This window comes from Ochotona curzoniae, unplaced genomic scaffold (genome assembly GCF_017591425.1).
Source record: "Ochotona curzoniae isolate NIBS_2020 unplaced genomic scaffold, NIBS_Ocur_1.0 contig_908, whole genome shotgun sequence".
Classification (NCBI taxonomy): Eukaryota; Metazoa; Chordata; class Mammalia; order Lagomorpha; family Ochotonidae; genus Ochotona; species Ochotona curzoniae.
The window spans coordinates 26,995,399-27,018,565 of NW_024466607.1; the positions used below are offsets into that span (position 1 = coordinate 26,995,399).

At 45.6% G+C, this 23,167-nt stretch overlaps 1 protein-coding gene across 2 annotated transcripts in view; it reads right to left on the reverse strand.

The window, feature by feature from the left end:
* The window catches only part of ADAMTS9 (ADAM metallopeptidase with thrombospondin type 1 motif 9), a 147,058-nt gene that overhangs the window by 13,498 nt on the left and 110,393 nt on the right, over positions 1–23,167 (reverse strand). For both annotated transcript variants that reach the window (XM_040995061.1, XM_040995062.1), the window contains 4 exons: positions 20,505–20,672; positions 13,894–14,067; positions 5,707–5,877; positions 836–1,030 (listed from right to left, as the gene is read on the reverse strand). In XM_040995061.1, the coding sequence (XP_040850995.1) occupies positions 836–1,030; positions 5,707–5,877; positions 13,894–14,067; positions 20,505–20,672 (708 nt within the window). The remainder of the gene's footprint in view (positions 1–835; positions 1,031–5,706; positions 5,878–13,893; positions 14,068–20,504; positions 20,673–23,167) is intronic.

A 23,167-nucleotide genomic window follows, 5' to 3' on the forward strand; every position in this document is an offset into this window, starting at 1 on the left:
GCAGTTCTGCTGTGTGTACACCTGCGACCCAGCAGAATACTCCTCAGCCAGAGACATTCCTTAGTGAGGGGGCAGAACTGACAGACTCAGCAGCAACAAGCACTTCCCATCACTTTGAGACAGGCCAGTTTCCAGGTGCTTTCTTAAAAGGAAAGTACGGTAAAACTTATACCACAGAAACTTTGTTTCTTTTTTATTTTTTAAACTAGGACCTTTGTCAACTGAGGAACTTTTTTTTCTTTAAAGATTTATTCATTTTTATTGGAAAATCAGATATACAGAGAGGAGGAGAGACAGGGAGGAAGATCTTTCATCTGTTGACTGACTTTCCAAGTGGCTGCAATGGCCAAAGCTGCACCAATCTGAAGCTAGGGGCCAGGAGCCTCTTTCAGGTCTCCCATTCAGGCGCAGAATCCCAAGGTCACAATTTCCCAGGTCACAAGCAGGGAGCTGGATGGGAAGCAGGATTAGAAGTGGCGCCCATATGGGATCCTGGTGTGCAAAAGGCGAGGACTCGAGCCACTAGGCTGTGCTGGGCCTCTGGCTTCTTATTTCTTAATTCATTTCATCCATACAAGCACACATTTTACAGATGAGCCAACTGGACTGGTCAGTCTTTCTCCTGGAAGGTGGCAGACCCAGGTTCCAGGTGCAGATGGCATGTGCTAAGCACCCAGCCACACTGCCACCTTTGGCTCCTATCGGCCCACTTGCAGCTGTCAGCTCCTGGTCCTCCTGAGGGGATGCTAGTGAAAGCAGCACACTTCAGGAAAGCAGGCGAGGTAGGCGTGTACAGAGCAAGCTCCCAGACTCAGCACCCCGCATGTCTACTTACGCTGGCCCAGCTGCCCACTCTCCAGGAGGCTGAGACGGGGCACTCCCTCAGGTAGCAGGGCTGGACGCTGGGAGGCTGCGTGCCCGGGCAGTTGACGGCCGTCTGGTAGCTGTACTCGTAATTCTCCTTGCCCGTGTAAATCTCGCTGCACGACACCAGCCTTTGTTTGTAGCCCTTTCCACAGGTCACTGAGCACTGAGAAGAGGCGGGTGGAGAGGAGAGGTTGCAACCCAGCCTGGGGGCAGCCCACAATGGGCCTGCTGACCTCCACGCCCAGCGCTGACCCCAGGCCCTCACGTCATCAGCGTTCGGCATTCACGGCAGGCAGCAGGCCCTGAGTCTGTGCCCAGTGGACTGGTAACCCCGGGCCTCGCCTGTACTGCCCCTCTTGGGTCCCGCTGCAGGTGGGGTGCCTCATGCCTCTCCTTTGGGTTTTAAAATGGGGAGGAGGGGCAGGCTGGTCAACTTTCACTCATTTCATTTGCGTGTGCAGCCCAAGCGCCCTGCCTGGCAATTTTTACTTTATCACACCCAGGACTGGGAGGTGACGACTCTGCAACAGGCTCTCTTTCTTTCTCAGGGCTATCTAAGCTCCCGTATTCCCTCTACTTAATTTCATCCCCTCCTCTTTCTCCCTGCCTCTATAGGAGACCTCAAAAGAGTTAACAAAATTACAAAACTGAAAGCAAACTTCATTTTGGCACAAAATAATTCTAAAGGCATATCCTCAAAAAGCTCTTAGAAAGGGTATATGATGAAAAACCTGCATGGATTTCAAATTGTTTTGTACCAAAACAAGCCTGTCTTTTAATTCTATTTGCCATCAGTGTTCTGTTTTGAAGAACTCTGTGTATCTTTTTCTGTTTTTTGGAGAAAATAATTTCATTTTATTTGAAGGCAAAGATTTCTTCTACCCATTGATTTACTCCCCAGATGCCTAAAAGAGCTGCAGCTGGGTCAAGCTGAAGACAGCAGCCAGAACTCTGCCCACGGGTGACAGGAACCCAGGAGCTGAGCCATCCATCACTGGCTGCTGCTTGCCATGGCGTGCATCAGCAGGAAGCTCCAGCTGGACTCACTCAGTATCTCCAGTGCAGTGTTTGGGCATCTTAACCAGCATTTAAGCCTTGCACCAACTGCCTGGCTCACTTCCATGTGTCAAAACTGGCATGTTATCTGTTAGCTTTCCTGTCTCTACCTTAACTATGTGATCACAGAAACTTTATGTTAACTACACGGCATTGCTAAGTCCTCAAGTTCAACCATAAGGTGAAGCAGTTTCTATCTCAGCAGCTTCCCTATTCCTTCTTTGATGGGACAGTTTCCTGATTATGAATATGTACAGCATGTTCACTCTTTTTTTTTTTAAGATGGCATCTTGTGGCTCTAAGATGCATTGTTCTTTTTTTAAAGATTTATTTTTATTATTTTTTCATTGGAAAGATGGATATACAGAGAGGAGAGACAGAGAGAAAGATCTTCCGTCCGATGATTCACTCCCCAAGTGAGCGCAACAGTCGATGCTATGCCAATCCGAAGCCAGGAGCCTCTTCCGGTATCCCACGCAGGTGCAGGTTCCCAAAGCTTTGGGCCGGTCCTCGACTGCTTTCCCAGGCCACAAGCAGGGAGCTGGAAGGGAAGCAGGGCTGCCGGGATTAGAACCGGTGCCCATGTGGGATCCTGGGCGTGCAAGGCGAGGACCTTAACCACTTGCGCTACCGCGCCGGGCCCAGCATGTTCACTCTAAATACAAGTACTGTCACAAATCTAAATTTAGGCAACCTTAAGGATAAGGTTATATCATCTACACATTAAGAAACAGTGCTGAGTTACAGCTACTTTAGTATTAATGCAATCTGTAGGCAGTGCTACAAACAGCAGGCCATCTCTGTGAAGGTTCCATGGAGACTGGGGTGGAAAGACAGTGCTTGCTAGATCCCAGCTTCTTTGGGGAGAGCCAGAGGAGGTCCTTGGAGCTGTCTGCCCTGCAAAATGGTTCAGAGCCAGAGCCTCTGCCTTGCCCTCCCATCCTGTGCTTGTGGCTTTAAGGTGCAGGGGCCTGCCTCCTGTAACTTTCCAGGGAGCACAGGCAGCACACCCCACGCCTTCCCTTCCAGCTGCTGTCAGACCTTGGACATGCGCTGCCAACTTTGCTTCCTTCTTTGGTTGCTGCTGTTCAGCTGCCCGGGGCCTGGATGACGCCAGGCCAGGGAGGGCAGAGCCCTGTACGCATGTTCTAGTCTGGACAGATGCTAACAAGCACAGCCTGTCCCAGCCAGCAGGGGCAAGGGGGCAGGGAGGGGGATAGTTTGGTTCTCTGAGGGTTCACCCGGGGTGAGCTTGCACCTGCCACTGTGCCTGAGACTTCAGCTGGAGTTTTTTTTTCAAAAGTCCTGGGCTGAGACCCTCGACATCCCAACAACCCTGCAACAAAAGCAGTTGACGGTATGTGGGGTAAGCAGGCGTTTGTGGATGTGACTGAACCCCCACTATGGTGACAGGCCTTGACATCTCTGAAAAGCAGCTGGCAAGAGACACCACTGCTCTTCACCAGCTGATCACAGCATTGTGAAAACAACCAGTGAGTGCCCTGTACCCATGTGGGAGACCCAGAAGAGCTCCTGGCTCCCAGCTTTGGATCAGCGTAGCATCGGTCGTTGTGGTCACCTGGGAAGTGAATCATCAGACGGAAGAACTTCCTCTCTGTCTCTCCTCCTCTCTGTATATCTGACTTTGCAATAAAATAAAATAAATGTTAAAAAAAAAAGAAACAGTAAGTGCAGGCCAGCCTTCTTCAGGATGCAAGGCAATCCTGCAGAGGCAAGTGCTGCCTGCACAGACTCTACTGCTGTTCCGCCCTGGGTTCCCCTGGAGCCCCTATGGCTGAGTTAGTGAAAGAGTAGTAGCAAAGCAAAACAGTGCAGTAAGAATGTGGGCTCTTCACATTGGTGACATCCTTCAAGGATGACAAAATCCCTCCTGGCCTCCTCAATCAGGAGAGGCACAGCTCAGAGAGAACACAGAAAATATTCCAGGTAGCAGAAGTACCCTGAGAGAAGACACATTTTGTTTCTCTAAAGGGAATTCTGGTTTCTGGTTTCTGGAATTCTGGTTTCTCTTGGTATCTCCCCACCGCAGTGGCCCTTCCTTGTGATTCTAAGACCTGTTTCCAACTCCTTTCCCTGCTTGTAAAGCTGTAGGTTTCTCCGCCCAGGATACACCTGAAATTTGCTACATACATGAAAAGGTTTTATTTTCTATAAAAGAAAAAAAAACAGCTTTCTATTTCATCTGGGACATTAAGGTTCCATGAAAGCGACAGGAAGCACAGTTTTAGCAGCTATCACTTTTTTAGTGTAATAAAAGCAGCAGCACAGAGTGGCAAAGATGAGGATGTTTACCTTGGCCGGCTGAAAGGCTTGCAAAAGCCCAGCCAGGTAAGAACTGAGCCAGAAGCCAGGATGCCATTCCCTGGAGGCACAGAGGGCTGCACAGTCAGAGGGGAGCGGGAGGAAGGAAACAGCAGCTCCCCTCCCCATCCCCAGAGCCAGCAGGTGGCCCTCCGCAGCAGCCTTGGGAACCTCGGGCTAGGGGCCAGGCCTGAAGAGACTGGGGAGAGCCAGACAACAGACAGGGAGGAGCCCCTCGCAGATACTGCTCCTCAGCCACGGGTTTCAGGTGTGGAACCCATGGTCAAGGACGACTGCACAGGCTCCTGTGGACTCCGTGTGCTTCTGGCTGGTCAGCAGGAAATTATTTCCTCATGAGAAGGGGCTGGACTCCTCTCTGCTCTTCAAGGGCACTGAGTGCTAGACAGGGTAGGGCCTTGGCAGGGTTGTTTCTCAGTTAGATCTCTCGTTACTGTGGGTTTATTCTGCGCATTGCAGGATGTTTGGCAGCCCCTCTCCGAACCTTGGCCTTGACCCCAGACATACCAGTAGCACCCGCCTCCCCCCAGTTGTGGCAAGCAAAAATATCTCCAGACTCCACCCAATGTCTCCTGGGAGGACAAGACCACCACAGTGCAGGGTGGGAGACAGTATGAGGAAGCACTCTAGAGACCTGTTTTGGTGCACAAATTACTCAGCACCTCACATCTGTATTGTCCAAGTGCAAATCTGCACCCCAGGAAAAGGGATGGCATGCCTCTGGGATAGCTGACGAAACCCCAATGGTAGCAAGACCAGTCAGTATCCACACATCTTTAGCAACCCTGTGGGGAGCCCTTGCGAATCCCTCTGCATTTTCTTGGGCCACTGACAATTCGTTTTCGGCGATGGATCTTTCAATATTTGGAAATATTATGAGCTCTGGAAATTATATAATGATGTTATTATTCTTGCTGCTTTATCAATCGTAAAAAGGCTGGCAGGGTTTATGTACAAGACGAGCAAAGAAAAAAAAAAATAAAAAACAAGAGGTCCCTAAGATTCTTTGGATGTGACAGCAGGTTCTTTGGGTCGTCTGCAGAAGATCACAAAAGTGACTGGTTTACTTTGTGCAAAATTCGAAACGAAAATGGGAGCCCACATTTTTATCACCTCTTGAAAAAGCATGTTCGGTAACACTGGACTTAGGTTTCTGCTTGGCCACAGCTACAGAGGTCAGAAAGCACAGTAGGTGCTGGTTTGCCACAGTCCACACTTCTCTCTATCACATCCACCTCCCCAGCCCTCAGCACTAAGAGGCATCCTAGGAACCTGCGGCCCCAATTCCTATCTTCTCATTCCCACAGGACATTAGGATGAATCCCAGAATGGAGTCAAAGGGTGAACTTTAAGGACATACAGTTGATGGGTCTGAGTGTTCCCCCACTGCTGTCCCCTAGTAGTAGCTCTTGTGAGGGTGTGTGCAGTGTCCCCGCATCATACCTCTGACCATTCTCCAGTGATCCAGACGTACTCGCAGGGTGGCAAGCTGCAGCTCTCACGGTCGACAGGCCGCCTGCCTGGGTCACAGTGCGCACTGTGAACCTCGCCTTTGCCCTCATCCACACACACCACCTGTCGGTACCGGGAGCCTTCACCGCAGGTCTTGGTACACTGTCAAAGACAAACACATCAGGTGTGCGGTGGAAGACTCAGACCTGCCTCCAGCTATTTTATTTATCAACTGTGAGATCCCTGGAGGGCAGGAAACATCAGTGAATCCCTTCTTATTTTACCCCTGGCATCCCAAACACGGCTGCTGGCACAGGGGTAAGCAAACAGACGTGCGAGTGAATGCATCCTGGTGGGTCTACAAAGGGCCTTAGAGCCCACACACTCCAGACCCATGCACACATGCAGTCCCAAAGGGCCGGACGAAAGATTCTAGCCTCTCGCCTTTTTTTTTTTTTAATTAGACCAAGAATCACGTAAAGGATGAGCTCTTCTTCTTCCCAGAAATGCCCATTTCCCAGCAGTCCTTCCGGCATCTTCTCTCCAAGACACACCACTTCCTTCCCTGACCATCCATCCAGCAAGGCCCAAGCTTCAGGCAGCTGCCTGGCTCTGTGGCTTGGAAGTAACCCTCTGTCTAAAGAATGTGAGTTCTTCATTTTATTATTATTATTATTTTTTTTTCTTAGAGCATCCTTATGACTTAATACCATGATGTGAGCAAGTCCAGAGAAGCAAAAGCACTTGAGGCTGGGGTGGGGATTCCTGAACCCACTTTCCCAGCTCAGTGGATCTGGGGTTTCAGGTTTCCTTAGAGTTTGTTAGGAGCTATGGTGAAATGAGCTCATTTTCATATCTTCATTTGAGTTCCAGGGCTACTGAAAGGGACCGGCAAGCTTCTGTGTGAGGCGGTGATCCATGCAGAATACCTAACACCACAGAGAAACGCAAGTTCTCCCATAATCAGGTGGCAGGTGACACAGGGAGGATCCCAGGGACCGGGCAGCTAAGCCTGGACTACCGCTGCGGCTCCTCCTCTCTCCTTCCCACTAACACGAAAGCCTTCCTCTGCAGTGACCACAAACCTTGTAGAGTGGAAACCAAGGAATTCCAAGCACCTGATGATGCCTTTCCACCCTCTGTTGTGAAGGTAGGTCAGCCTCCCTAAAGAACGGTCCTGCCAGTGGTAGAAAAGGCGGCTGGGAAATCTATCTTTGGGGTCGATAAACATTTAAACAAAAGTAAATCAGTGACTTGCTGCTTCAGGGTTGGTCAAGGGAAACTCCTCACTTGGCAGGCATTTTTCTCCCGGAATCCGAACCCCTAACTAGGTCACGGGGTGGGGGAGGTGGGGGGTGGCAATCAGAAAACAAACCCAGTTCACACTTTTTGGGTTTTCTCAGCCTTTTGGTAGGATTGCTCCCCCAGCTGCATAGGATTTGTGACTCTTTCCCTTGTCTTGGAACATGATCCAGAATGTTGTGAGATTGAGTTAAAAAGTTCAACAAGTCTTATTTTAATCTCCCAAAGATTTCCCCCAAATTCTATTCTAGCTTTTAGGGGAAAAAAATCCCACAAAAAGCAAAAACCAGAAACTTCTGCCAAGTGCACACGTTGCACTGGTGGGCTCTGTGGAACTGAACTTGCACTGTAATTGAGGATGGAAATAATGGCAGGGTTGGGCTCAATGGGTGGCTTGCCTGTGGTCCTGTGGCTCCATGGTACTTTTACTGTGCTGAAATTAATGGGGTACAGGGTGGAGCTCATGCTCCAAATTTGAGGGTAAGGATGCCTAAAATAAACTCTCACAGTACAATTTCATCCAGTCAAGCTGCCTGACCACAGTAAGGTCGATGGTCTAAAAGGGACCATTTCATACAATGGGTCGAAATTGTCTTTGCTTAAAGATTGTAATCAAGTTGTTTTTCACTCTCAAATATACCTTTTCCATGCAATTCTCTAACCCTAGGGAGGAGAAAGGCACTTGATATTAACAATAGGCTCAGCCTGGTAAGGCTGCTGACTATCCCCACACATGGAAAAAGGTATTTCCCCTGTCAGGTCAGTACTGCTGGCTCGTAGATGACCAGGCCAGTCAGAGGCCTGGGGACCCTGACAGCACAGTGGTCTGTGTGTGTGACATGAGGCATTTTTTGTTGTTATTGCCCTTATTTGTTTATACACATAAACATACACAGAGAGAGAAACACAAGGATGGACAACAGAGAGCTCCTATCCGTTGACTCAGCTACAAACGGGCAATTCAGTGTGGTCTCCCACATGGATGGCAGAAACCAGATGACCTGCACCATGGCTGTTTTCTCCCATGTTCTCCATTAGCAGGAACCTGGCAACCCACCCTGATACTCTAGAGCGGCAGGTGTCTTAAACACTAGGTCTAACTTTCCCTCCTACATAAAGCTTTTATGTGATGAGAAAGCAGCATGGGCAGCAATTCACGTCCTCTATTTTACACAAACAAAGCAGTCTTCCTATTCTTGAAGCCCATTTAAAAGATAGGAATGCAGAGTCTGCACATGTTGGCAGCCAGCCAGTACATTTAACTGCGAGACAAGGAGGAGGTAGAAGTAACACTGTGAATACAACCTATTGCTCTACAGTCATCCATTCATTCAACCTGTGTTTGCATCATGCAAGCTCCAGTGTTGGGGCCTGGGGTCTGACCTTGTTGGCTTCCGGTGATGGTGCCTGGAGACCCCTGGAGACCACTGCAGATGAACACCTGTTCCACCTTCCCTTGGACAGCTGTGTATGTATGTCATTGAGGAGTGGAAGAACATGGAAATTTCCACAGCTATAAAAGCAGAGCCCACATGGCAGCAGATGAGAAGGAAGATGAAGGAGATGAGGAAGCCAGGTGTGAAGTGGTGGAGGCATTCTTAGGAGGGGGCGGAACATATAATCAAGACAGGAGTGTCACAGGCCAGCACCAGGGCACAGTAGGCTAAGCCTCATAATACTCCATATGAGTACCAGTTAGAATCTGGTAGCTCCACTTACAATCCAGCTCCCTGCTAAAATGCCTGTGAAGGCAGTGGAGGACAGCCCAAAGCCTTGGGTCCCTGTCCCCACATGGGAAACCCAGAAGAAGTTCCTGGCTCTTGCCTTCAGATTGGCCCCACTCCCATCACTGCAGCTATTTGGGAAGTGAACCAGTAGATGGAAAATTTCTCCTTCTGTCTCTTCTCTCTCTGTAACTCTGCCTTTCAAATAAGATTAAATCTTCAGAAACAAAAAATATTATTTACTGCGAAGGCAGAGCCATAGCGAGAGATGGACAGACACAGAAAAGGAGCTCTTTCATCTTTCGGTTCACTTTCTCAGATGGCTGAAAGGGTGAGGCCAGGCACAGGTCAGGAGCCAGAAACTCCATCGAGATATTCCCCATGGGTACAGGGACTCACGCATTTGGGTCTTTTCCTGCTGTCTTTCCATGCACATCAGCAGAGGGCTGAATCAGAAACAGGGCAGCTGGGATTCCAACCAGTGTTCCGATATGGGATGCTGGCATAGCAGGCAGCAATTTTATCTACTGTCCCTGGGAGGGGTTTTTAGGGCACACAGTATGAGATTTGAAGTTTTTAGAGCATCTCTAAAGTCTGGTGCCTTGTCCTGCAAAAGTGACCAACAGTTGAATGAATTAATGAGGAAATGAGTAAAAGGGTTATGATCTGGCCACACACACCCCCCGCACACACACACAACACCTGATCATGCCCCATTGCAACCATCACGAAATCCTTTTAAAGCAATTTTCTAAGGAGATACTTCTCATGTGTTACTTTTTGTGCTGAAGAGATGAAAATGGAAATCTTTCGATGGCTGACCTCAAAAAAAGCCCTGAGAAGCCAAGTATGCAGTGGAGGGGCCCAAGTCTCTGTCCTCGGCCAAACAGCCATGGGGTAGGAAGCTCTGAGCGGGACAGATGGATCTGAGCACAGCATGTCCGTGGCACTGGGACAAGAAAACACACAGCTGTTTTTAAAAGGAAAAAACAGTGTTTGGTGGACGATTCCAGAAGACATTTGAGAATGTCTTCAGCTCAGAGCTGCAGAACAAAGGCCATCCATTCCCCAGCCTTGGTCTCCTCTCTCTCTCCCTGCACCCTTTCTTTCTTTCCTTTATCCACCTTTCTCAGTGTGCTCATTTAGTGGGTGTCTCTGATGCTGTTGGTACCATCTTAAATGACAAGCAATGACAAGACAAAGGGCACCTGGCTGAGAAATCAGTGGGGAGCTATGAGCGGAAAATACGCCTGAGTGGAAGTAACATCTTACATGAGGCTTGAAGGATGAGCAGGGGAGATTGCAGTGAGGGCAGGTACAGTGTGGCCTTGTTGTGATACAGACATGCTAGGGAGAGAACAAACACCCTAGTGAAGGGCAAAAGAGCACACTTGTACGAACTGCAAGTTTCATTGCTCATTGCTAAAGACACGTGCCCTCATAAATTCATACTCTGAATTTCACCAGAAGGATCTTTGTAGGTACAAATGATTCTATAAATCAGAATACAGTATCATCAAATGATTTCTTTATTCTGCTAATTCTCAAAAGAACTTCTCTCTACAGTATCCTATTTCCAAAACGGGTAAAATGGAGCCCTGAGAAGGACAGGTTGCTTGCTGTTCATCTGTGACGTTAAAAGCCCACCTCTGTAAGGCACAGGCAAACTGAGCTCTCTAGCAGGCTGGCACTGCACAAAAAGGAAGCCGTCTGGAAGGGGCTGGGTACCACATAGAATCCTGCATTTTGTCCCACTTCTAACTCATTCTGACCATGTGGTAGAGTCTGTGCGTTTAAGCACATGAGCTCACCAGAATGTGGAAAGGTGGACTTCCTACCGGGAGGCTGTAGGTAAAACTTTGCTTCTAGTGCATAATGGAGATGAGATGCAAATGCCTGAACAGAACGTTTTCTCCAACATCTGACAGCCCAAGTACACAGACGTCCCACCTTAGTGCAGTCAGTGGCCTTGCAGAACAGACCTTCTGAGTGTGAGTGCATCTGACCCTGCCTCCCAACCCTCCTTGCCAAGAAGACTTGCAGGGTGATCGCTAGCCACCTGGAGCAAGAATCTCATTTTAGAAGTGTCTCCAGTAGTGGGGACACTGTTTTGACAACGCCCTCTACAGGAGGAGGCTTGATAAGCCTTCAAGAGGGAATAAAAATATTTCATGTTAGGTGCACGGTGACATGACAAACTGGGGAATGTAAAGATTCGCCTGGTGTGTTTTATATACCAAGTTGCTGGGATTCAAATTCCAGCCCTAAAACATGCTGAATGCACCTTTGATGAGTTTACTCACCCAAAACTCAAGTTCTCACACACTGCCTGGGGAAAACACACAACTGCTACATCAGAGAGTTACGGAAAGTTATATAAAGTACCTGATGTAACAGTACTCACTCTACAGTGCCTGGGCCATAGCTTAGGCAACTAGCTCTATTACTTTCACAGTATCGCAGCCACTGTGCTTGATAAATCTAGGGGATGCCCCATCCTGTGGCTTAAAGGAATGGTGCCCCCTAGAGTTGTGCAGTATGTGACCTGTGCAGCTGCATAGCATCCCTGATGATCATCTGATGCTGCGTGCATAGAGTTTCTGCCTGGGTTACTTCTTGAGAAGACAAAGATGCCATGTGCTATAGAAGTGCATTCATGTGTCCAGCAGGAACTATATCCTGCCAACACGTGGGTGGGGTATAAGAATCCACACATGGGAGGCTAAAGGGAAAATGAAAAAAGTCAACAGAAGTTCTGAAGTAGCTCCTGAGGACTGCTGAGAAACGAGGACCCATCTTGGGAGGTAGACTCCAGCACTTTCCTTTTGGGGGCTGGCAGGCAGTGCCACGGCAAGCTTACCAACTTCAGGCCAGGATGTCCCCTCCCTGGGGCACACAGTCTGGATAAGACTGTGTTATCGGTGAGCATCCAATTTAGTGTTTAACTAGAATACCTTTGATCATGCATCTAGGAACAAGCAATAATCACTGTGGACTTGCCCTGGGGGAGTTCCCACTTTCTTCCTGACCTGGACCACTAAGGTCAGTGTCTGACTCGGGTCAGTGCTCACACCAAGCTCCTGTTTGTTGGGCTATGCGAGGAGTGATCTAGCATGCAGCCTGCAGGTCCATGCATCCCAGCCACACAGAGGCTTCTGCAGGGGGCTGTATGCTCCTCCAGCTACCCTGAACCTCACTGGGCCACTCTGGTGTTGCCCAAGGGCACACAAAGATGCCCCGGGCATCTACACCACCCAGAGCCCCCTTCCAATTGTCCATCTTGGGTGCAAGCAGACAAAGCTGTTGCAGGCAGGTGGCTGTCGCACTCTGCCCATGGGTGCTTATGGAGTGGGCCAATAGTGAACCTCAGGCAAACTCCTGCCCCAGAGGCTCAGCTCAGGGCCTCTCCCAAGGTTGGCTGTCTGCTCTCATGCAGAGTTGGACAGCAGGTAGGAGAGGAAGGAATTCAACAGGTCCATCTGCACAGCGCATGCGAAGACATAAATTTGCAGGCACGTCTTGTGGTTTTACAGAGCTGAGTCAGACAGGAGGTGAAGAGGGAGAGGGGGAGGGAAACAGGAAGCAATCATAAGTACAAGGTAAGAGTTACCAAAAAGAGCCAGAAGCAAACTCTGAGGGAATCTTCTCTTTTCTGCATCCCTCACTAATGCCAAGACCCTAATGGATGCAAGATAATTCTATTATGATGAACTGTCTCAGAAAATTGCTACCCAACTGTTGTTCCCATTTTACAGATGGTAAACTTGAGGCTCTGAAGAAGTAGGATTCACAGTTCTAAGTCACACACTGGCCAGTGGCTGTACATGGTGCCACAAATCCCACCTGTATTGCCAGAAGCCACTGGGATTCCCAGTGACTGTCTAGGTCAAGTATAATTCCTATGAAACTGACCTGCTTTAGACATCTCCATCTGCCGTTCTCTTCTGGAAGTAAAAAATCATTCAGAAAGGCAACAAACAAAAGGCCTGAGGAAATGCAGAAGGTGGGATTCCTAAGCAGGCTGCAGGGTGGGGAGGCTGGGTCCCTGCTGGATAAGGGGTGCAGCTGTAGAATCTCATCCCAGCTGAAGAGGACACGCTCAGCACCCAGTCTTGCTTCTTCCACTTGTCAGGTGCATGGCAGTTTTAGCATAGGACAGCCCACTTGGAACCTCAATGAGATGGGCATGCCCTCTCAAGGTTTAAAAGGTGCAACAAGGGGATAAGCATTCCTCACCTAGCACAGAGCCGGCGACTGCTCCCTCGCCCTCTAGTTCCAAAGTTCTTCCTGTGCCCTGGGGCTGAGAGGAGGTGAGGTTCCCTATGTTACTACTCCCACTTTCAGCCCTGAAGCACACATTTCATTTCATCCTAACCTTATTCAATCTGGTTTCACTTTCAACTTCTCTTCTTCCTGCTTTCCCATGTTCCAGTCTTGTACACACTGTGGAAACTTCTTTTTAATGTCTTACCTTCTTAGTCAGACTTGTCCCTGGGGGACACTTTGTTTTCTTAAGCCAAACATTAACTTAGAGCAGTTTCTTTGGATTGAGCCTTTTTTTTGGGGGAGGGGGGGAGGGATCACTGGAAAACCTTCACTAATTAACCAGGGTTTCACTTGAGTGCTCAACTTCTACTTGCCAAAGTTATGCAAAGAAGAAAAGCAGAGAGAAGACCCATCCTGCAGTCTGCCTTGTGGCTATTTAGGTTCCTGCAGATGACCAAGTCTCTCTCTCTCTCTCTCTCTCTCTCTCTCTCTCTCTCTCTCTTTCTCTCTCTCTCTCTCATACACACACACACACACACACACACACTCTGACACATTCCTTTCATCTTCCCCCTCCTTTTTTGCAACTTATCTCTATGCAGCTGGCTCAAGGCCTGACCTGTTAAAGCTCTTTTTTTAAGGGAGTCAGAACATTCAGAAACGCAGATGCAGGAACTGCTTAAAAATGAGAAGCTCTGTCATTTTTTCAGACAGAGCAAGCACTAGGTCTGACAGCAAACCTTTTGGGAAGGAGCCAGCAATGCCTCTGTGCTCCCCTTGGCCCCCTCCGCCGTGGCTTTGCTGGCTTCCTGGGGTATGGACCTGAAGGACACAAGGGGGTGGAGCAAAGCACTCTGGCAGGTGCGTGTGTCATGGCTCTACTTACTTCTTGCCACCGCTCTGCCCTCCAAGTGTAGAGTGGACACGGCGGTCCTTGGCAGGCACGTTCTGACGCCGGTCTCGTGTGCGGGTTACACTCAGTCTCTCTGGCTGTTTTGTGTGTTCCGATCTGACAGCTCACACGCCTCTGCTGCATGCCTTGGCCACAGGACTCGGAGCACTACGAAGACAGAGAATGTAAGTGGGGTAGGGGTGGGAGGATGCAAGGGCAAGGAAATGAGCTCCTAATGCCATGACCTTCACAGCTGTCACAGCTGCTCCTAAGTTGCCATGACAAGGACTCTAAGAGAATATCCGAAATCTGGCTTTGCTTATGTGCTGCAGAAGGAGTTAGGTACTCAAGTCGGGAGGAATCTCAAAAGTGAACAAAAATCTAAGAGGACTGAAGAAGATGGGAGGGATCTTGACAAAACATTTAGCACAACCTAGAAACAGTGCAACCATGAGAAAGGAATATCCTTAATGACTGTTATTCCTGGAGGTCTCGAGGTTCTTGAAAAACTGGGAAATGCAGTACTGAGCAGGAAGAATTTCTCGGCATAGTCCAAGTATAACCCATAGAGAATAAAAGACTGAATACTTTTGGGCCTTATAAGTCGATTTTTCCCCCCCTGTAATTGCTTCTTTTTCTTGCTTCTATTCTTGGAGATAATTTTTTTTTAAACCACAGAATTCACTAAAATATTTGTGCCTATTTACAACCTCAATGAAGAATATATGAAGAATAAGAGCTGACCAGGGAAAGCCATTTCTTTAGGCTTAATGTGTTCAGCTCTTGCAAACTACAGTTAATCAGGCTGTAAAATTTTGTTGACCAACTTGCAAAACACCATATTAAATTTGCAATTAACTTTCCTCTAAATTAATTTTTTAATGGTTTCTTCATTGCTGGGTTTCATAATCTCACTTATGGGCAGGCGTAGAGTTATTTCTTTATTACAGTTCTGACAGAAACAAAAGGCAACAATCTGATTGGAAAGAATGGGATATAATTATACTCGGCCAGTAAAAATTACTACTGAATTGTGGTGATAACTCAGCCCTCATTCTAGGGTCTGGTTTTGAGAAAACAAGCCCAGCATACATCAAAACCATCGTCTTCTAAGGAAGTCCTCTTACAGAATGGACTTGAGGTCTTAGAGGCTAAAAAGAAATGTTTACCCAATTAACTGGTGGCAACATTCACCTCAGAGACTAATGGAAATTTACTCTCTAGAATCATGCTCAAATGGATTCTGCTGAATAATAATTTTCTCTCCCATCAGACTTTAAGATAATAGGTAATATGCTTTAGAATGCAGCTTGAAAAATCAAATTGTTTTAGGGGGAATTTATACTTGGGAGGAGGCATCTATTTTCACATCAAAGCCAGCTGAAACAAAAAATATCTTGGGTCAACATAGCTACTATTGTTTGAGCTTAATTGGACTAATTGGTATTGGATGAGTTTGTGACCCACAAGAAACCAGATGTTTCATGTCATTATGTCTTGGAAGTCATGGGAGGGTTCCCAAGTGCAAGACATGGCCCTGTCTGCACAGAATGGTCATTTCATTTTGCAAAGTCACATAAAAACTATTCCCCATGGAGTGCAATGGAAAAGCATGAGCAGCTACATGGTGAAGTTAATGAATGAGGGACAGATGTGTGCAAGCACTACTGTCATGACAGCAAAGAGCAACAACCAAAGCACTCTTTGGTTACTTGAACTGGGATACTGAGTATGAAACGGTACATGTCTGGAACAATGAATGCAGACAGAAATGCAGAGAGACACAATAACGCTGTAAAAACTCACTGACATTTGGAAGATGGTTCATCTATGTCCCATATCTTGTAGTTTTAGTAATCTAATGGAAACTGCAAAAGACATTTTTAAAACAATATGGACTATCAAGTCAACAAAACCTCTTTTTGACTGCTGTTGAAGAAGTTGTTGTATAGTTCAATGAGGGCAAAGCAGTAAGAGTCCTAAGTTGTCAATTTTTTTTTAAATCACTTCCTACATACAGTGTTCGATAATTTTCAGAAGACAAATTAAGACACGGGAAGGTGTAATGACAACATGACATTCCAGCTTCTGACTTTCCTAATCTCCTAACAAGGTTTGAAATAAAACATCCTAAAGTTTCCATACGCATTAAAGGCACTACCACATACAAGCCCTTTCTCTCCCTCTGAGTAACACACCAACAATAATCTTGGCTCAAAATGAAGCGCATTGAATCCAAGTTTTTTCTCCATATTCAACCTTTCTTTCTGCACTGTTGCACTGGGGCAACAATTTGCATAACTGTGGCATCCAGGCTTGCTGGATGAATTCTGAGAGATTTGCGCTAAACCATGAATAAAACAGCATCAGAAAGTCCTCTGAGTGACTGTGGAGGTGATGCTGCGGGGAAATGTGCACCTGCATGTTCAACTTTGCAGCTGCATTCAGCACATCCTTCTGAGTGGTTTCACGGGAAACACCTTGCAGCTTCTATGAAGGTGCTTCCCCTAACCCCCCCTGCACCTCTCTCCAGCCAGGATTCCAGCATGGGTGGGCTGCTGGTGCAGATCCGAATGTAGATTTTGTTGTTGTTGTTTTTTGTTCTAAAATCCCGAGTTAAGAGCTACCTGACATCGCTCTCTACTCCCTACTGCATAACATTTGTATGCAACACTCATCAGCGTAAAGGAAACCTGGTGCTTGCTTCCACAGATAAAGACACCCTGTATGGAAACTTCAGAAATTCAGGGAAATCATCAAATATATTTGCAAACCTAGAAAGATGTTTACTTATTTTTTTTCCAGCATGACTGGTAAAATTATGGTGGCCATAATTTTTTATGTATTGAGTTTGCAAAGCAACTTCTATGAGAAATGATAGCAATAACCATGACAAACTTTTACTACATGCCAAAGTTTCTACTAGAGTTTCTCAATGGAACAATCTTTGTGGGGACTGCTGTACAACACAGTAGTCCTGCTTGGTACCTAATGGATGTCAGGTGTGGAAACCCCAATTGTCTTCAGACACTGCCAGGAGTTCCATAAGGAACAAACCTACCCCTCTCCTCCCCAGGTGACAGTTCTATGCCAAGCTTTACATAAAATATATCTTCTGTACTCCCTAAGATGCTTTTAGGCAGAAAATCCACAAACAAAGCAAAGAACAAAGATAACTGCATTAGCTCAAGCCAAAATAGAACCAGAAAAGAAATGTAGTCTTAGGTAATGCAGCATAGCCACTATGGATTCCAATTTTGTTACCGGCACATAATCATGGCGCTGATACGATGTCTTTTGTACAATACCAGCAAGAGTATGGGTGGGAAGCCCGTGTTTAAACAATATAGCATCAATGCTCTTGATACAAATAAAAATGAAACATAATGGAAAGCATAACCCATGAAAGCAACTGAACAGAGTGACTTCTAAAGTTCACTAAAAATAGAATGAAATTTCCCTGGGTGCATAGACATTTTGGAAATTCATGCAAAGCTTTTTTATATGAATGCCCACAGGCCTTTTGAAGATCTCTCCTGTATCCTCAAGCCACACAATTGTCACCTTTCGACCGTAAACACTGGAGGGACATTTCAGAAGCACATCCTATGATTAGATTAGGCAGATATGAAAAGTCTTAAAAGAATGGCTTGTGGAGTCACGATACTGCTGGCCATTTTCCACTTTGGTGTAGGTAACGAAGATCTTTCAAAGATTAGGTTTTTTTTTTTTTTTAAATCAAATCTAAGATTTTACTGATTGCAAGACACATCAATACATTTCGCATCACTAAAAGAAAACTACCAGAGCTGTTAATTAGGGAGCAGCATTAAAAATGGTTCTAATAAGAATAGGACAAGTCTAAACTTTTTGGTTTATGGTAACAACAAAGTGTTCCCATGTAAAAGGCTGGCAGGGGATTTGCCTTATCGATTAAGCAGCTGGTTAGGACACCCGCACCCCACGGCACGGAGCCTAGGTTCAGTGGGTAGATCCAGCTCCTAAATCTAGCTTCTTGCCCACGCAGACACTGCGAGACAGTGGGGATGACGCAGTGTTGGGTTCCTGGCCCCCACGCGGAGACCTTAACCAAACTCCTGGCTCCTCATCTCTGCCCTAGCTGCTGCAGACATTTGAGAATTGCACCAGAGGATGAGAAGTTGTTCTCTCTTTGTCTGTACTTCTGTTTTTCTCTTTCTTTGTCCCTTTCAAATAAATTATCAAATAATGAAAAAAATAGAGTTGGATGCTAATCTCTGTCTTAAAAATTCTTGGGCATCCCTTAGCTTTTGAGAAAACAGACTTCTGAGAAACTTAAAAAAACAAGCCTTTAAAACATCAGTAAAGATTTTTCCTTAAAGCTGATTTCTTTAACAAATTCAGGAATTCCAAAGACAGAAATGAAACACTTCATTTTAAACTTCAAAACATCAATTTAGGGGGAGAGGCCATGAAAATAATAATGGCTGGAGTAATCTCCCACCTCACTACTCTACAAGTTTCATTATCATCAAACATCCTGACATGATGAGAAATCACACTAATTATTCTGCCTGCCTTGAAGCCAAGATGACTGGAATATAGCTACCTGTAAGAAATGCATCTGCTAAATATTGTTGCAAATGGATAATCATTACTGTTGCTTAATGTCACTGCTTCAGGGATGGTCCTGCTTACCACCCATCATTAGTAAGCCAATACTCTCCACTCGGTCACATCACCTTTCTCCATCAATGCTGATCCTGTTTATTGTCAGGTACATGACTAAATCAAATGGGGTTTCACCCGTAGAGCACATTCTCTTGAATGCTTTTATAATTCATTTCCACAAACCAAATCAGGATGTTATAAAGCTAACCATTACATAAGTGTGATTGCTTGCATTTTCCACAAAGATGACTCAACTTTTCTTAGCAATCATTTTGAACAGGTGTGAGTTATTCTGAGGAAGCATTCTGATAATCTTATTACCTTATGTTAGCAAAACTACCTCCAGGGTTTAAACCTAACCACCCCCGCTTTGTCAGCAATTGAAGATTGCCCCTTAAGATCACAGCATAGTAGAGCAAAACTGTTTACCTATAAAAAGCAAGACTCTTATCATCCTTTTTAGTGTTTAAATTGCCCTTTCAAATGAGCATCATTTGTATGCTCTCAACTTAACATTCAGGAGGGAAATGCAAATAGATAAGTAGAGGCTGAGGAGGAAAATAAAGAAAAGTAACAGAGCATGAAAGTGCAAAAGAGGACAAGTTAATTAGCATGGTATCTTAAATAACGGTAGCTGCAAGCTTGCACAGGAATTACACAGCTCTAGAAATAAAAAGGGCTACAAGTCAACAGATGACAGTGGTTCCTTGGAGAATCCATTAAGAAGCAAGGCCAATATGAAAGACTGCCTTGAATGTGGCCCTTATGGAAGCCAGAGGAGGAGCGCTCTCTGGTTGAGTACAGATTTCTTGGATTGTTAAACTGAACAAATACACAACCCTCTCCACTCAAGGTCTATTACAATGAAGGCCTGGGGAAGGATGAGACCACTGCAGTAGGAAACGTTGCACGTGTCTAGTAGAGGTGTATGTGTGTACAGAATCCAATGACTCCAGCTCTGGGCATTTCAGAAAACCTCAGTCACTGTTCCTCATGTTATCATAGTGTTGCCTGGTATCCCTTGGGGCTTAGAAATCCAGATTCTAGAAGAATCAAGTCTAGCTGCTGCTGATCTTAAGCCCAGTTTTCCACTGGTTCTCAACAGTCATCTGCAGGAATCTCCACTGCACCAGAGAACAAGGGATAAAATAAGACACTCTTGAATATGGAGCAAAGGATCAGCAATAAATGCAGCATATGTTCAAAGACAACGAGCCCTATTACTGAGCTGAGAAAATGAACAAGTGTGGACGAGAGACTAGTTCACTTGCTCAGTGTTTATTGGTATCCAGAAGCTTTTCAAGTCTCTTTTTCGGGTTCAGCAGGGAAACGCTTAAACCCCATTCTAGCTCTCCAAATATTTAGATTCAGTGTAGTCTAAGGGTAATCAGAGTTTTGGGCACTCAGTCCCTTCCCCATGCCATGCACATCACCCTCACCCAAACAAAACAGGACGCTTGAGAGCCTGTTAGTATCCAGACCCCTAAGCAAAGCACTTGGCATTCATTATTGCATTAAGTCCTCATAAGAACCATATGAAGTAGGCTCAGGAAGGTTAAACAAATCACCCAAGGTCGCATGACTAGAAAACAACAGAGGACTTCCCCTCCTGGGCCCCCATTCCCGCGGTAAACAGCAGTGAAATATTTTCTACCTCTTTACAGCAACAGCCCTTTCTTGGAGAAGCCTCAAAGTCAATTTGAACTCAGTTCCTACCAAGTTGGACCACAGTGAGTAAAGTCATGAAGCCAACTCATGTCCTCAGGTCTGAAGCCACTGACCCCAAGGTCACAGGGTGAGAAAGAGTCCGAAAATCTAGATGACGAGGTTTCCCACCCAGGCCCTGAGCTCCCCTCTATAAATCAGAGACTGCACAGAAACACAAGCGAGCACACAGGCGCCAGCCACGTGGCCAGACACAAAGAAGTGGTCAGTAACGGAGAAGCATTGCTCACCTGACTCCAGGCGCCAGCCTTCCACTTGGGGCATCGTCCTCCTCGGCACTTTCTGTGCCCTTGTGGCTTAGCCAGGTGTTTACAGTAATCACTTTCTAAATGGCTTCCATCTTTTGCCAAGCAGTAAACATTTCGTTGTTTATGCCCTCGACCACAAGAGACAGAACACTGCAATATAAAGCAATGGCAAGGTTGTTGTTGTTTTTTTTTTTTTATCATAAGGAGTTTGATAAAAACCTGTGTTGTAAGATGGTAAGATCATGCCTAACGAGATCCACTATTACCCCATTTTATTCTTCTGAAAACATCTCTATTGGAAAGGCAGAACCACAGGAGGAGGGACAGACTGGGAAATAGAGATCTTTCATCAACCGGTTCAACTTCCCAGATGGCTTCCAACAGCTGGGGCTGAACCAGACGGAAGGCGAAAGCCTGGAATTCCACCTGGATCTTTCACAGGGGTGGCAAGGGCACAATGATTTGGGCCACTGTTCGCTGATTTCTCAGGTGCATTAGCAAGGAGCTGAACTAAAAGTGGTGCAGCTGGGATTTGAAACTGCACTCCATCATGGGGTGCTGGCAGTGAAGGCAGCAGCTTCAAGTGCTGCAACACAAGGTCAGCCACACAATTCTCCCCATTGCCATCTCTGTTTTAGATAATATCTCCAGGATCAATGGCAAGGGAAGGTGGCACTGATGAAAAAAAAAGAAAAAAGAAGAAAGAATGCCCACTTAATTGCAGCAGCAATCCTAGAAGCCATGTTGAGTTATTCAAAACTGTGGGTAAATCCTGCTAAGTTGGACAAATGACAAAAGTCAAGAACCTGAAATTACCATAAAATTCTGATGGGGAGAAGAGTTACTATGAAACAGTAAGGAATTCCCTTCCCCAAATTCCTCATGATTCACCAACTGGGATAAAATACATTTCCAATACACAACTGTGTTCAATTTCTTAAATTAAATGATTGAACAAATCTTTCAGCCCCTTTCAAAACACTAAGCTCTCAGTTTTCGCAGTCCACTGGGTAGGGGTGAAAAAGGCATGTTAGAAACTGAAAGGTAAGCTGGCAGGTAAGTCTGTGCCAATTTGGGGAGGGAGGCATTACCTTTCAACTTTGATCTGCAGGTTCATTGGACTGTTTTAAAATGTGACCTTGTCTGACCACATCTAAGAAATTTGACTTTGATTTCAGATTAGGTTTCTCAGAAAGGTTTAGGAATCAAAGTGCCCACAGGGTCTGGACAAAAATTTGAGATGACAGGCTGGCCTCAAAGACTGCACTGAGAGACTCAACATCCATTGCCTCATTAGTGGTTACAGAAGTCATTACCACTTGGATCATAAGCTGCTGGCTCAGGTTTTCAAGACATATTATTTCCCAATATGACACTCACGCTTTTCAGAGGGAAATGCGTTTAAGAATGAAGAACAAAATACAAAAACGCAATGAAAATAGATTTCAAGTTCCATTTTCTTCAATACTTATTTTCCCTACTAACTTTGTGATTTTGCTAACTTAAATTATCAAAGTGCCCTTTTATGCCTAACAGATAAATAGAAGCTTGTAAAACAAGGAGACACTTCTTAATTCAACCACTATCATCAGGTATGCTCAGACTTATACCATTCATGAAAGTGCCAGACAAGTTTTCCTCATAAACACAAACCATTGCAAAAATTTAAATAGCAGCTTAGAGAAATTTATATTTAAAACACATATATTATTTCTTTTGGCTTTAGCCTTTTACTTTAGGAAGTGAAGACATGGCTGTTTTCATTTAGGCTCCATCTTATGAATATTGTTGAGTTGAAACAGTCATTGTTGAAATACGCAATCCGGAAGGAAGATGCTCACTTTCAAGATTTATACCAAAACAGAAATATCCATCATTCAGCCTGCAGTGTTTTGATGTACATAAAGAGTTCAGGATAGAATTCTAGAATGCAGTTTCTAGAAGCATCCCTATAAGTCTGTAAGAATGATTGAATGATTTGCACAAAGAGGATTTATCTCAATAGTGACTAATCTGATTATTTTACTTTAACAAGGATATAAGGATGTAATTAAAATCTTGAATATGATCATGTGTTTACTCAACACGCACTTACTGTGCACCTGCTATATTCCAGGCATCAGACACAGTACTGGAAATGGTGATAAACAGACGTGCCATTATCCCTGCCTTCATGCAGCTTTCAGACCATGGCAGGAAGCACTACTATCAAGTGATGACAAAAGTAATGAGATTAGTCACTGAGATGAGTACCATGAAACAAAAAGTGTGGTGTGGTTGAAAGAAGCATTCCCAGGGGCTGGACCAGCTAAACTCAGAGGCCACAACGAGTGTGGACTATTTTGCACATGATGGGAAGTCACTGAAGAGTTTTAAGGCAGAGTAAGATGTGAACTCAGGTTTGTTTTAAAAAATTCCACTTTGACTATCTAATAGAGACTGGATGTGAAAACAGTATGAGTAGAGGAAAGAACACCTACTTAGGAAATGACTATATTTGCTGAGGTTAGAGACAGTAGTGATATGAAGTAAGGTACAGAGTGGTTGTGGGAGAAAATTTGGTGAATTTAAGAATTGCAGTTTTTGAGATAGAAATGATAGCACCTAACTGATCAGCCAGAGGAGAGAAAGTAGAATCAGGGACA